Source organism: Podarcis bocagei (assembly GCF_964188305.1).
Source record: "Podarcis bocagei genome assembly, chromosome: 2".
Lineage (NCBI taxonomy): Eukaryota > Metazoa > Chordata > Lepidosauria > Squamata > Lacertidae > Podarcis > Podarcis bocagei.
The window spans coordinates 96,439,067-96,452,689 of record NC_138126.1 but is presented as its reverse complement, the minus strand read 5'-3'; the positions used below and the strand labels follow the sequence as shown (position 1 = coordinate 96,452,689).

At 44.1% G+C, this 13,623-nt stretch overlaps 1 protein-coding gene across 1 annotated transcript in view; it reads left to right on the top strand.

Moving 5' to 3' along the window:
* Positions 1–555: 555 nt before the first annotated feature.
* The window catches only part of MGAT5B (alpha-1,6-mannosylglycoprotein 6-beta-N-acetylglucosaminyltransferase B), a 180,437-nt gene continuing 167,369 nt past the window's right edge, over positions 556–13,623 (top strand). Inside the window, exons 1-2 of the mRNA XM_081185361.1 lie at positions 556–1,353; positions 11,375–11,487. Of these exons, the coding sequence (XP_081041487.1) occupies positions 1,286–1,353; positions 11,375–11,487 (181 nt within the window). The 5' untranslated portion in view covers positions 556–1,285. The remainder of the gene's footprint in view (positions 1,354–11,374; positions 11,488–13,623) is intronic.

Here is a 13,623-nt window from a genome sequence, read left to right as displayed (position 1 = left end):
GGAGTGACTGAGGTTTCCAAACCCTTTTCAAAGGCAGCTCTGTGTTAGAGCTTGGTGCAGTAACCCAGTCTAGTGGTGCTGATGTGGCGTATTGTGCCAGCCACATCTTGTTCTTTCAGCATTCTGCCTGAGCATGTATTGGGTTTTCTGGCAATAGAATAATAATAATATAATAATAATAATCATTTTTTTAATTTATACCCCTCCCATATGACTGGGTTTCCACAACCACTCTCGGCATCTTACAGCATATCTAAAAACATAAAACATCAAGCGTTAAAAAACCTCCCAATACAGGGCTGCCTTCAGATGTCTTCTAAAAGTTGTGTAATTCTTTATCTCCTTGACATTTGAAGGGAGGGCGTTCCACAGGGAGGGTGCCACTACCGAGAAGGCAAAAGCCCGTATCTGGTGTCTAGTGGCTGAACAGGAAACAGGCACTGCTGTAAGGCTGCTGTGCAATACCACCTTTCAGGTATGCTCTTCGCAGTTCATAAAAGCCTAATGCCACGGGGCTATCCCTGCAAATGCCACTAGATGGCATCCAATTCACGACGAAGCCTCTTCCGAATCCTGGCTCCTAGCAGCGCATCCTTCCCAGAAGGAAACAACACAACCTATTCGCAAGACTCAAAACGGAATGTTTTGGATGGCCAGGATGCTACAAGGCAGCCGCCGAGCTGGGATGGAGCTGGTCCCTTTAACCACTGCATCTCCATCCGTGGCTGGGAGTCGCCTCTTGAATAGGAAACCAGCGCAGGAAATGGCATCTACCTGGAAGTGCTGAAGCTTGGAGAAAGAAAGGAGCGAGCGTTTGCTGTAGGATTTTTTTTGGGTTAAGGTGAAACCTGGGCGAAAACTGGCTGTGATGAAGGATCCTGTGAACAGAAGAGTCTCCGGGTCCAGGTGTCTCCCACCTGGTCAGCAACAGTGGATTTAATACTTGGAGAAGGGAGGGCTGCTGCGTTTGCTACAACAACCTGCATTCAAAATGTGACTAAAACATTGTAGGAATCAACACCATCCAGGTTCTCTTTTCTGGGTTCACACCTATTTCTTCTGAAGCAGACGACAACAGAGGCAGAGCACCTGGGAGGGGACCGAAGATTGGATTCCCTTTAATATACCTGGATTTATTATTAGGGCAATTCTGTATTCCTTTTCTATACACATCCTTAAAACAAAACAAAAAAATGCCTCCAGCCACGGGCTCTTTATAATAACAGTGATTGGACTTGTTACATGTCTGCTTTCCTTCCTTCCCTTTTTTTTTAAAGTTTGAACAATGATTACAGTGAATTCAGATGGGAAAATAATGGTCAGAAGATGTCTCGTCACCTTGAGGCCTTTTAGGTAAAGTTCTCCTATACATACCTTTCTGCTGGGATGCTGGGGGAGGGAGGGGGTGATTACCACTTAAAGACTGCATGCTGACAACCTCCCCTCCTTTCTAAGGGGAGAGGCCATTTGAGTTGCATGCCTGCAATAAGAAGCAAGTTTGCTTTTGAACTCACCTGAATGCAAATAGGAAGATGCCAGTCCTGTTTGGCAGGGTGTTTGCTAGCTCATTCATGATGCTGGGATTTGTTGAGGGTTGTTTTCTCAGAGTGAAACTGATCCTTATTGATATTTGTAGATATTGCAGTGCAATATTAAACTTTATCATGGTATCCTTAGGTATAGATTGGTGTGAATTGATGGCTGCCGGCTATGAGATTATTCTGGGTCTATAACATATATTTCCTCTTAAGCCTCCCAGTGGAATGAATGAATTTCAGCTACTCACTGCTGTGTCCATGTAAAGTTTGCTTTTTTAGGGATTGTGTTTCAGTTGATCCTCATGGGGCCATTATCATCCCTTGTCTTTGTTTTGGGGCTCCTTTCTCACCCATGCTCAGACTTCCTGCTATCTTCTTTTGAAATGATGTAAGAAGATTTGAAGCTTATTCACTGATTGTTTTCCAGTAGCACTTTTCTTTTCTTGGTTGTGTAAGGGTCCATAAATTAAAAATACACATACCGAAAGGGCATGACGAATGAAAAGAAAATCAGAAGCAAGTGAAACTGATTGACTTTAAAGCAAGTTCTTTCTTTCTAAGTTTAGGATGCTGGGTTTTGTTATTCAGATGTGAGGAAGTCTGATGAGCTTCAAAGGGGGAGGGAAACTTAAATTAGCTGTTTGGTCCATCCCCTCCAGGGACTGGACCCCTGCACTTAGCAGGAGTGGAGAGCAAGACTTTCTAAGAAATACATATCATTATTTGACTTAGAATCATTGGCACCTGAGTTTTCTTTCCTCCCCTCTTCTCTCCCTGTTTCCCTTTCCTTGTGTGTTGTGTCTTTTATAATGTAAGCTTGCAGGCAGGGACTGTCTTGTTCTAATTGACGGTATGTAAACTACTCTGGGAGCCTCTTTGGCTGAAGAGTGGGGTATGAATGCTCTAAATACACGAAGTCAGTCAGTCCAGGGCCCCATTCAAAAGAGTGAGCAGGAGGGCTCCCAAATGCAGCAGGACTGGCTTATAATGCTTCATAGCGAATGAAGTAATTGCACTTTGCCGTCTAAAGAACACTGCTCTCCCCTGCCCCCCACCATATTAAGTCCGGGGTCTAAAATCACTTAACTGCACTGCTGCCCAGCAGAAGTATGTGAACCTTTTACAGCCTTTCTCAACCTTGGGTCCCCAGGTGTTGTTGAACTACAACTCTCATCACCTCTGACCATTGGTTCTGCTAGCTAGAGGTGGCGGGCATTGTAGTACAGCAACATCTGGGCACCCAAAGTTGGGAAAGGATGCTCTAGAATGATCTCAAGAAGAGCAAGACTGTTATATAAAAGGGACATGGATTATGGCATATAATGTTACGCTATAGTAGGTGTAGTGAACCTTTGGTTCTCCAGGTGTTTCTGGACTACACGGGACTAGGCTAGTACTGTTGTGGTGAAGCCTGAGGTGAGATATGACTCTGCTGTTCACTCAGATGAACATAATAAGAAAACTACTGCTTATCTTACCTGGCAAACAGCTGTCAAGTAAATAGCTCAGGTAGATGGAAATGGAAAGCGGTCAACAAATATTCCAAAGCTGTCTGTTGGTTTTGCAATATCTTAGTCTCCCTTGCTAACAATAAGCAGGTTTGTGGGTTTAAGAAATAGGAAGAGATAGTAAATGTATGGGCAGAGTGAAGGGACTGAAACCATTGGCAACCCATCCAAAATAAAAACTCCTAACAGCCTGTTCTTATCAGAGTTTTTTGGGTTGTGTTATTTTAAAGGCCTTCTGGGTTTAGTGGGATGGCAGGAGAACCATTTTCAGGATTTCCATTTTAAAAATATATCTTAGCAATCCCATGCTTTGAAGACTGGTGGTATGGCAATTTTCCTGATCTAAAATTTTCCCTTAAAGCTACTCACCAGGGGAAACATACTGTTATGGGACTTCAGTCTAAGAATATTGTAAATTATTCTTCATAAAAAATACCTCAGCATTCAGTCTAACACAACCGTTTTTTTGTCAGGGCACCCGGGATTCCATCCCCCCTCCCTAGAGAAGCTTGCCTAGCACCAACTTTGTTATAATTTTGGCATCAGTCAGAGACCATGTAATATATATTTGCTTAAAAAAGCAACACTTATGTCATCTTTCAAGACTAAGCCTACCCAGGGCAGTTCACAAAAGACAGTTAGTTTCATGTGCATAGACCATTAAACTTCTAAATAATGTACAGAACAGTCCACTTGCAATACTTCCCATCCTGTTCCCCAATGAGCTTTCTTTTACTCTTGTGATCTCTTCTGCACTGCCTATGCATCAGAATTGTTCCCAGCCATGGGTGAGGAACCTGTGGTTGACCAGATGTCATTGGACTTCAACTCCCATCAGCCTCAACCAGCATAGCTAATGGTCAGGGATGATGAGAATTCTAGTTTAGCAACAACCAAAAAGCCACAGGTTAGCCACCTCGCCTTATACCTTCTCTGGCCCCTCCTCCCTCCTCCTTGGATGATCCGATGTCTCCCGTCTGTCAAACACTGTTGTAACAATGGGATGTTTTTGGCACCTGAACAGCTCTCGCTCTCAGATGTGTTTCAGATTGTCTTGACTTTCTGTTCTCCTAAACCCTTCACACCTGCATGTTGGCCAGTAATGCAGCAGATTGTGGAGCAGGATCAAATCATGATGGAAGGGCTCCTTCTCCTCATTTCTCTGATCACAACGCTGGTAGTTAGTAGCTACTGTCAGCTGGCATCTCATGTGCTCAGGTATTTCAGCAAAATAATGCAAGTTTTATCTGTTCTCCAGAATTTTATGGTCTTTCTTTAATTGCCACATCTGGTGTTTTCATCTTGTAGTGTTCTCTCTCTATGTATTTATTGCTTTTGTTCTGGGCCGGCCCTACCATTAGGCCGAGTGAGGTGACCACCATGGGCAGTAGATGCTGCAGGGCAGGGACCAACAGCAATAGGCTGGGATCTTTGTGTGCTGTGTGATCTACTTTGCACCCACTAAACTAGCCGGCTGCCCTTCGGTGTGGTGGAGGACGCTGTCCAATTTTCTGGTGCTGAAATGAGATTCAGGCTGCTCAGCTTTTGCACATGCCATAGAAGGGGCAATCTCTTTCCCTTTGCCTCAAGCGGCAAATGTCTTGGACTGACTGTGCTTTTCTTATCATTGCATGCCAACCTGGCATACACGTGCAGCATAGAAATCTTCAACGTAACTAAGTTATAAGTGCTATGTATTTTATTGATTCACATGGGGTGTACCAATAGGTATACCATTGTATCATAAAAAATACATTGCATTGGCACTGCAGTAATGTCATTTAGGAATCTCACAGTGCATTTCTATACATGTCTACCCAGAAGTCCCACTGAGCTGGTGTAGGATTGCATCCTTAGGCTGCTTTTGTCCTGCCTCCCATCCAAAACCAACCACGGGTGCCATTACTTGCAAGTAAAGAAGTAAACTTTTATTGTAGCAGTCTAATGGTACAAACTTGGCAGTTAGTAACCTAGAGCAGAATCTAGACCAGATGCTCCTGCAAGGCAAAGGAGAGCAAAGACCAAAGTTCAGGAGTCTGAGATTAGTAGCAAGAGGTCCAAGACTGAACAAGAGCTGCAACGTTGTTCCAATTCTCCCTTTTAAGCAGAGGCAGAGAATGCTCAGATACTCATCCCTGTCTTGCAGGTGGGCACTCGGCTTAGGGGGCTGAAACTTCTCTTTACTATTGATGTGCAGCCTCTCCCGAGGAGGCAGTGCTAGACCCACCTCCCCCTGTGAATCCTGCCCCTCTGCCAGAGCAGGTCACACCCCTGAGCCTTTTTCCTCCTCCATTTGCATGGAAGGGGCAGTCTCTGGGGCTTCTGCCTTGCCAGCCCCACCCCAGCCCATTCTGAGTCCTCATCCTCAAGTGCCTCAACTCCTGTTATGAATAGGAGCACTTAGAGGAAACCATGACTGCTGCATGCAGGGCTTAAGTTGAGCCAGTACTTGTCTGGAACATGGGAAATAATAACAGCTACATAGTGATTTCCCCTCACCTCACAGAGAAGCCGCAGTTGACTCTTGCTCCTTTTGAATTGTGGGGAAGAACTTCAATTTCAGAAGGTCTTAATTGTCAACACTCATCTTCGTAGTGATTATTGACTAGGTACACAGTCACAAAGCTTTAAGGCACTTATTCCCTTTACAGAAGGACAAGGATGAGAGGCTTATGTGAAGAGGAGCGTGGGCCAGGTGTAACTCTGATGAACCCATCACATGTCCCTTTGTAATGTATTTACCTCAAAATCAAGAATGTGAGAAGCAGGTATTTGAAAATGCATGTGCCACACAGATGCATTTATTTATAATAGAATCATAGACTTGTAGAATGGAAGGCACTCTGAGGATCATCTAGTACAGTGGTGGCCAAACTTGGCCCTCCAGCTGTTTTGGGACTACAACGCCCATCATCCCTGACCATGGTCCTGTTAGCTAGGAATGATGGGAGTTGTAGTCCCAAAACAGCTGGAGGGCGAAGTTTGGCCACCACTGATCTAGTCCAACCCCAAACAATGCAGGAATATGCAGCTGTCCTAGACAGGGATCAAACCTGCAACCTTGGTGTTATCAGCACCATGTTCTAACCAACTGAGCTATCCAGCCTTATATATCTATCATTACAGTTATATTAGACAAGGAGCTCCCCATTTTATCCCCTCAAGAATCCACTGAGGTAGGTTAGACTGAGGGACAATGATTGGTTTCATGACTGAGTGGAGACCCTGGTCTCCTAGGTCCTAGTCCAACACTCTAACCACTACACCCCTTGTCAGAGTGCCGCCTTGTGGAGTGTACGCTTGGTGGCAAAGCCAAATGTGTGTAACATCCCTAAGGTAATTCAAATGTGTAACATGTGAATGTGACAGACATGTATATCATGCAGGCGCACTCATCCCAGTGGGCTGTGATTGGCTGCAGCTCTCCCTGTCAAAGAAACTCTCATGGTGAGAGGTCCACCCAGGCCATCTCTTCCTGAATTGTGTGTTTTACTGTTCTTTAAAAATGTGCCAGCCTAGATCTTATTAAGGTCCATGGCAAAGCTGACTGGCCTAATGCAAGATGAGCTCTAAAATGGGGTTGCGTGCAAAACTAGAAGCTGGATGGACGGATACGTCTCTCAGTAGCAATTCACTGGCTGTGCCAGTTGTGTCATGGGCTATACACAGCCATCAGGGAGAGCTGTCACCTTCTCTCATGTTGAATGACGGTTGGCTTAATAGAACAGCAGAACCCGACTTATTGTGCTGTGATGAAGGATGGCACGGGGAGGGACTGGCTGGAGTAGACTACTTTTTCTGACTAGCTTTAGGGTCTTTAAAAAAAAAGCTGAGAAGTTTCAAACTAATTTCAGGGCCAATTTTCTTTCGCTTCTTTCTTTCATGCCGAAGTGTATAGTTTTGTTAGCAGAAGAGATGAAGCTCAGTGGGAAAGCATCTGCTTCGCATGCAGAAGTTTCCAGGCTCAATCCTCAGCATCTCCAGTTAGGGCTGGGAGAGAGCCCTGTCTGAAACCCTGGAGGGCTACTGCCAGGCACTGTTGATAATACTGAGCTAGCTAGGCCAAGTCACCTTATTCTGTATATGGCAGCTTCCTATATTGATAAAGACAAATGTATTTATGGTGACACGGGTGGCACTGTGGGTTAAACCACAGAGCCTAGGACTAGCTGATCAGAAGGTCAGTGGTTCGAATCCCCGCGACAGGGTGAGCTCCCGTTGCTTGGTCCCTGCTCCTGCCAACCTAGCAGTTCGAAAGCACGTCAAGTGCAAGTAGATAAATAGGTACCACTCCAGCGGGAAGGTAAATGGCGTTTCCATGCGCTGCTCTGGTTCGCCAGATGCGGCTTAGTCATGCTGGCCACATGACCCGAAAGCTGTACGCCGGCTCCCTCGGCCAATAAGGTGAGATGAGCGCCGCAACCCCAGAGTCGGCCACGACTGGACCTAATGGTCAGGGGTCCCTTTACCTTTATTTATGGTGTATGAAGGGCAATGGAAATGCATTCAGCCTCCCCACCTTACCCTCCAGATCAGGCATAGGCAAACTCGGCCCTCCAGGTGTTTTGGGACTACAACTCCCATCATCCCTGACCACTGGTCCTGTTAGCTGGGGATGATGGGAGTTGTAGTCCCAAAACATCTGGAGAGCCGAGTTTGCCTATGCCTGCTACAGATGTTGAGAATCCAACACACAACAGCAGGCACCTCCACTGTCCTGATTATTCCCATCTTTAAAAAACAAGCCCAATGTGGTCATAGATGCTTGTGCATACAAGACTGTAATAGAGAAACTCACCTTGGACTGCACTATGGACTGAAGCATGCGGTCCAGAGACATAACCAAACAAAAGTAGGTGAGATGTTGATGTAGAAAAGAAATGAATGTAGAAAGACTAGCCTTCTGCTTGAAATCGGCATGCATGCAACCGATGTAAATATATTCTAGGTGCCACAAGCGTATGGTAAAACTGCCGTAACCTAGAGTTGTATTCAAAGAGTCTACTATAAAGCTGCATTGCTGAAAAAGGCAGCAGGACACACCACCAAGCAGCCTCTGTGAGAGAAGCCTGGGGCTTCTGTGTATGATGAGAATACACATCCATCTCTCCCCCACCCCTTTGGCCTTGGCTGCTGCCATGGGATGCTCATGGGACCCTTTCCTGTAAGAATATTGCACCGTGTTTGCTTTCTAAAATTTCTAGGCTATTTCTACCACTAGTACATAAAGCAGTATATAAACAAAAAAAGAACCGTGGTTTCTGTTAAGTGCACCACAGCCAAATTGATTGGTATAATGTGGTCTTCCTTTATTTATAAATAAAGGGTGCATACTGTACACTAGGGCTGCAGGTGGTGCTGCGGGTTAAACCACAGAGCCTAGGACTTATTGATCAGAAGGTTGGTGGTTCGATTCCGCGCAACGGGGTGAGCTCCCGTTGCTCAGTCCCTGCTCCTGCCAACCTAGCAGTTCGAAAGCACTTCAGAGTGCAAGTAGATAAATAGGTACCACTCTGGCGGGAAGGTAAACGGTGTTTCCGTGCGCTGCTCTGGTTCGCCAGAAGCAGCTTAGTCATGCTGGCCACATGACCCAGAAGTTGTATGGCTCCCTCGGCCAATAAAGCGAGATGAGCGCCGCAACCCCAGAGTCGGTCACGACTGGACCTAATGGTCAGGGGTCCCTTTACCTTACTGTACACTATTACGAAGGAAGATGGATGTGATCATGTTTAACCTGGGGAGATGGGTATTTCCCATTGATCGTAGCTGCAAATGATAATTGTGCAATGTGACAATTTGTTGAATTGCTCTATTCTTAATAAAATGAAAAAGTAGAGAGAAACTGGTCACGTTGAAGGACACGTTGAACATTCCTAATTTGATTGCAGATTAATGCTGGGTCTTAACTGTTATGCCACTGGACTCCAGCACCTGCTCACCTATTAGCAAAAAACCTTGGAAAAGAAAGACCCCCCCTTTTAACTAAGCGATAATTGTGATATTATGTTATGATGTGGCAGCCACAGACTTGGAAACCTTTCCCCACATAAGAAGAGCCCTCCATGATCAAGCCAGAGGACCATTTTGTCCAGCATCCTGTTCTCCTACTGGCCATCCTGTTCTCCTAGTGGCCCGTGAGAGACCCACAAGCAGGACCTGCCCTCAACAGCAGTTTCCCCACTTGTGAGTCCCAACAACTGGTATTCAGAGGCACACACCCTCGCAACAGTGGTGGAAGAACATAGCCACTGCGGCTAGGAGACATGGCTAACCTTATTCTCCATGAATTTGCCTAATCCTCATATAAAGCCACCCGGATTGGTGGCCCTCGCTAGATATTGCTGCTATGTGCATTTAAGGTTATTCATTATGACAATTTATTTATTAAATTTCTATGCACCCTTTATCCCAGGATCACGTATAGGAACACAAAAATGCATAACATAGCAAAACACAATACTAATGCAGTGTGCTCACCTTTTCCTTACTTCTTATTATATGTGCCTGATTCTTCTTTAATGTCTCAGTGACAAATGAATGGTACTGATTAGCTTGGGCTACACTAACATTTATGTTAAATGTGGATGTGACACTAAGTGACAGTGGTGGCCTTAGGAATTTCTCACCCAAAGTGGGGGGGGGGGGACCAAATTGGTGGCCTTTTGCTCTTGTTCCCTTTGCAAGCAGAAACATCCAAAGCCACACTCTGCTTTTGCGCTGTGAAGAATAAGAAGGCTGCCCTTTGTGGTGCATCTTGAAACAGGGGTTTCTTGGGACAATTATACGGCTTCGAAAAATGGGGTAGGATGGAAATCAAATAATGTGCAAGTGGTTATTTTGCTTGAGGAAAACCAGAGTGAACGTAATTATCTGATCATCATATTGCCCCATTGAAGTTCTTGTAACTTACTTATTCTGATCCTGTCGGGTACCGCAGGCGCTGCAGTTTCATCCTCTGAAATGCATTTGCAGTCTTGAAGTTTTTCATCTTCTAATGAGATTCTTCTAAACCAGGCGACTCATTTGACTGTTTCCCCTCCTTTCAGTTCTTTCTTTCTTTTTTCTTTCCTTCTCCCCCTGCTTCTCCAGTGGTCTAAATTAGTAATTAAATGCAGTGTTTAACCATCACTCCTTGCTCGATTATAAGTATGAAGATTCAAATGCCTAAACAAGTCTGGCATAATGATGAGTTTGTGTGTGTGTGTATTTAATCAGTGGGAAGAATCTGGAGAAAAGACTGAAGACAAAGCATGGCCCACCCTGACAATTAAATACCACCACCCCCATTAGACACTCACCAGGTACCACTTCATTATATTATGTTTTGGGGAGAAGAGAGATTGTTGTTGAAGTGGCTGAACAGCATACAACAGTCTGATTTGGTGGTCTGCCATTGTGAATTGTAGCATTCCAATAGTCTCTGACTCTTAAGCTACCTAGGACAACACACACTCAGGCTTCAGAGCAATCTTTGTTGGGGTTAAAAGAGAACAGGAGTGAGCAACATGGGCCCCTATGGTTGGCAGCTAGTATAAAGTCTCTAGATTGGCCAGATCTGGTATAAATGTCATATAGTTACACACCTAACTCCTGCAGGTCCAAGACAAAGTTTTTTGAGAAGTTTTTTTTAAAATTATTAAAAAGAATCATTGTTGGCTAAAGTTAGGCTGCACAACATTTTACATTTTATGAGTAAGTAGGCAGTGGGTGAAATGATTAAATACACTTCAGAAATGACAGGGAGCTGTGCAAAAAGCGTTAGTCTGACATTTGTGCAGGAGAACATCCCAGTGGATTTATGCCCTGTGGTGAGTGTTCTGATACATGCAGCTTTCATTCCTGTTAAGTACAATTAATTTGTTTAGCAGAGAGAAGTACTGTGTTCTCTTCCAGCTAACACAATGTTTACTCCTGCCCCGCAGCTTATTCAATCCAACAAGTATGAGAGAAAAAAAGTGGTGAAGTTTTGGTGGCTGGGTTTGTCATTTCTTACTTAGGGGAGCAACGAAGTCACTTTGTAAGGGCCTACGTTTGATTGAGGATCAGATTGTGACAAAGCATCATCTGCCCCTTGGCAAAGAACCCTTAAGTCCACACACTCGTGCTAGTAGAAAAAAGCCTTCTTCCCAGTTCTGTGTTTCCAAGGGCAGATCGAAGTCTGGTGCCTGGAGGAGCCACTACCCACCTCCTGGAAGCAATGCTAGATTTCAGAGGGATGGAAGTGATCCTTAAGGCTCCTTCAAAGTAGTGGGAATTTGTAGGGAATTTCTCCTGCGTATTGTTTAGCTTTATACCTGATGATGCCTCCTCTTTTGTCTCCCTTTATAGGATATTTGTGGTTGGGATTGGATTTTTCACTCTCTGCTTCTTAATGACATCACTGGGAGGTCAGTTTTCAGCCAAAAGACTGGGGGACTCGCCATTCACCATCAGGACCGAAGGTAACTCCATATCACTCATTTGACTATGTTTGTCAGATCAGCAACCTGAAAAATAGCTTTTGCCTTTAAGTTGCATGGCTGAAGAAGTAGGAAAGGCTGTTGCCACTCGGCCAGATGTGGGGAATCTTAGTCCTGGGGGCCATTTGCATTGTGCCCCTCTAGACCTCTTTGTCTGGCCCCTGGAACAGTCCCCAAGCCGCCTCCCCAGGCCATACCAGTGGCATACAGCCCCCAGAAAGTTGCCTATGAGAGAATGTGGCCTCGGAATGGAAAATGTTCCCTTCCCTTACACCAAATGGTGAACAAAAAGAAAGGGAGCCCCTGCACCCTTACTGCCAGGCATAAGAAGTGGCGCTAGTTCTAGGGATAGGCTGGGTCAGGTTCAGAATGCTCATTGGTCAGCAATACCTTCCATGGCTGATGAGGTCAGCTGCACCCTATACATGTGCAAGTGTAACCCACTGACGTCTAGTGCTTTAATGATTCTGCACATGCTCAGTTAGCGAGCCAAAGTGGAGAGCGGCCACCATAACAGGCAGTTGCCTCAGTGCAGTTGGGATCATGCCCACTCTCTCCTCTCTGTAAGGTCCTGAACCCTGAAGAGCAGGGTTGTCAGTTTCAGTTTCTCAAGTGCCGATGTTCTTTTTTTTTTTAAAATAATATTTATTAAAAGTTTAAGAATTACAGAAAGAAGCAAAAAAGAAAGAAAGAAAATAAACAATACAAATCAATACATTACAGTACATATAAAAAGAAACAAAAGACACAATACATCAAAACAAAAACAAAAGCAAAAACAATTAAAAACACATCCAATATTTCCATATCTTTATCTTTCATTAACTTGTTTCATCGACCTCCTCACACCTCCCTTTTTGTGTTCTAGTTATTAATTATTTCAGCAAATCCTTTCCATCTTTCACTGTTTTCTGTCATTTAATTATCTTAATTTATTTTAACCTTATCTTACCATTAAAACCCTAAAACTTATTTATACTTAACTCCTTATAACATTTCTACTAAAGCCGTATAATTTCATTCCAACATTTTTCTAACACTCATTAATTTTGCAATATTTCTCTAAATAATTTTTTTAAACTTTTTTTCCCAATCTTCTTCCACTGTCTCTTCTCCCTGGTCTCGGATTCTGTCAGTCCTTTCTATCAATTCCATATGGTCCATCAACCTGGTGATCTTCTGTCCGAGGCTCTTAACTCTTTTCCATGTCCCTTCTGCAGATCTTCTTCATATTTATACATGCACTTTACTTTATCTTCTGCTGATCTTAATTTCCTTCCTTTGGCACTGAGGAGTAGATCTCCGGGAAACTCCAACTTAACAATGTCTTTATTCCTTCTCGACAGGTCAGCCCATTCTCCATAGTCAGAACTAAAGTCCAAAAAATATTTCAGAGCGTATTTCAGAGTCCCTCCAAAGCTAAAGGCCTCCACAACTCCAATCTCCCCCTGACCCAAATCCAGATCCCAAAAGCCAGAACATCCCTGCATAAGGGGATCTATCCAACTTTCCTTCTCCAATCCAAGCGGGGCTCCATCCCACCAAATCTGGCTTTCTCTAGATTCAGTCGTAAAAGGCAACAAATTATGTTCATCAAATTGCCTCTGTAAGGCCGGGGCTCTCTCCACTTGAATTACTCGAGGTTCAACAACAACTTTCTCCTTCGTCTTCTCCACAGCTTGCCATGTCAAAACAGATTCCTGAATCAATTCCTGAGTAGTTTCTGTATAGGTATTCACTTTTTGTCCCAAATCAGTCACTTTTTGTCCCAAATTGTCAATTTTAATAATCATCACATCCGTCTTCTCATGAAGCTGTTCCAATAAAGCACTTGTCTTGCAAAATGCAATCACTAAGGCTTCTTCTGTCAACATTCTTGTCCAAGGTCAATCTCTGATTCTCACGGTCTTTAATCTCTGCAGCTGGAAAATTCCCCAGCTCCACTCCTGCAACAGTTTCAAAAGCTCCCTCTATGGGAAACAATTTCTATTTGTATCCGTCCTTTTAAGCGCAGATCCAGCAACAAAGTTAGTTTCGATTTTCAGTTACTTTTTTGCTCCTTTTTAAGTGCAAAAGGAAACAATGGAAACAATATATTTCTTTTATTTAACTATCTGT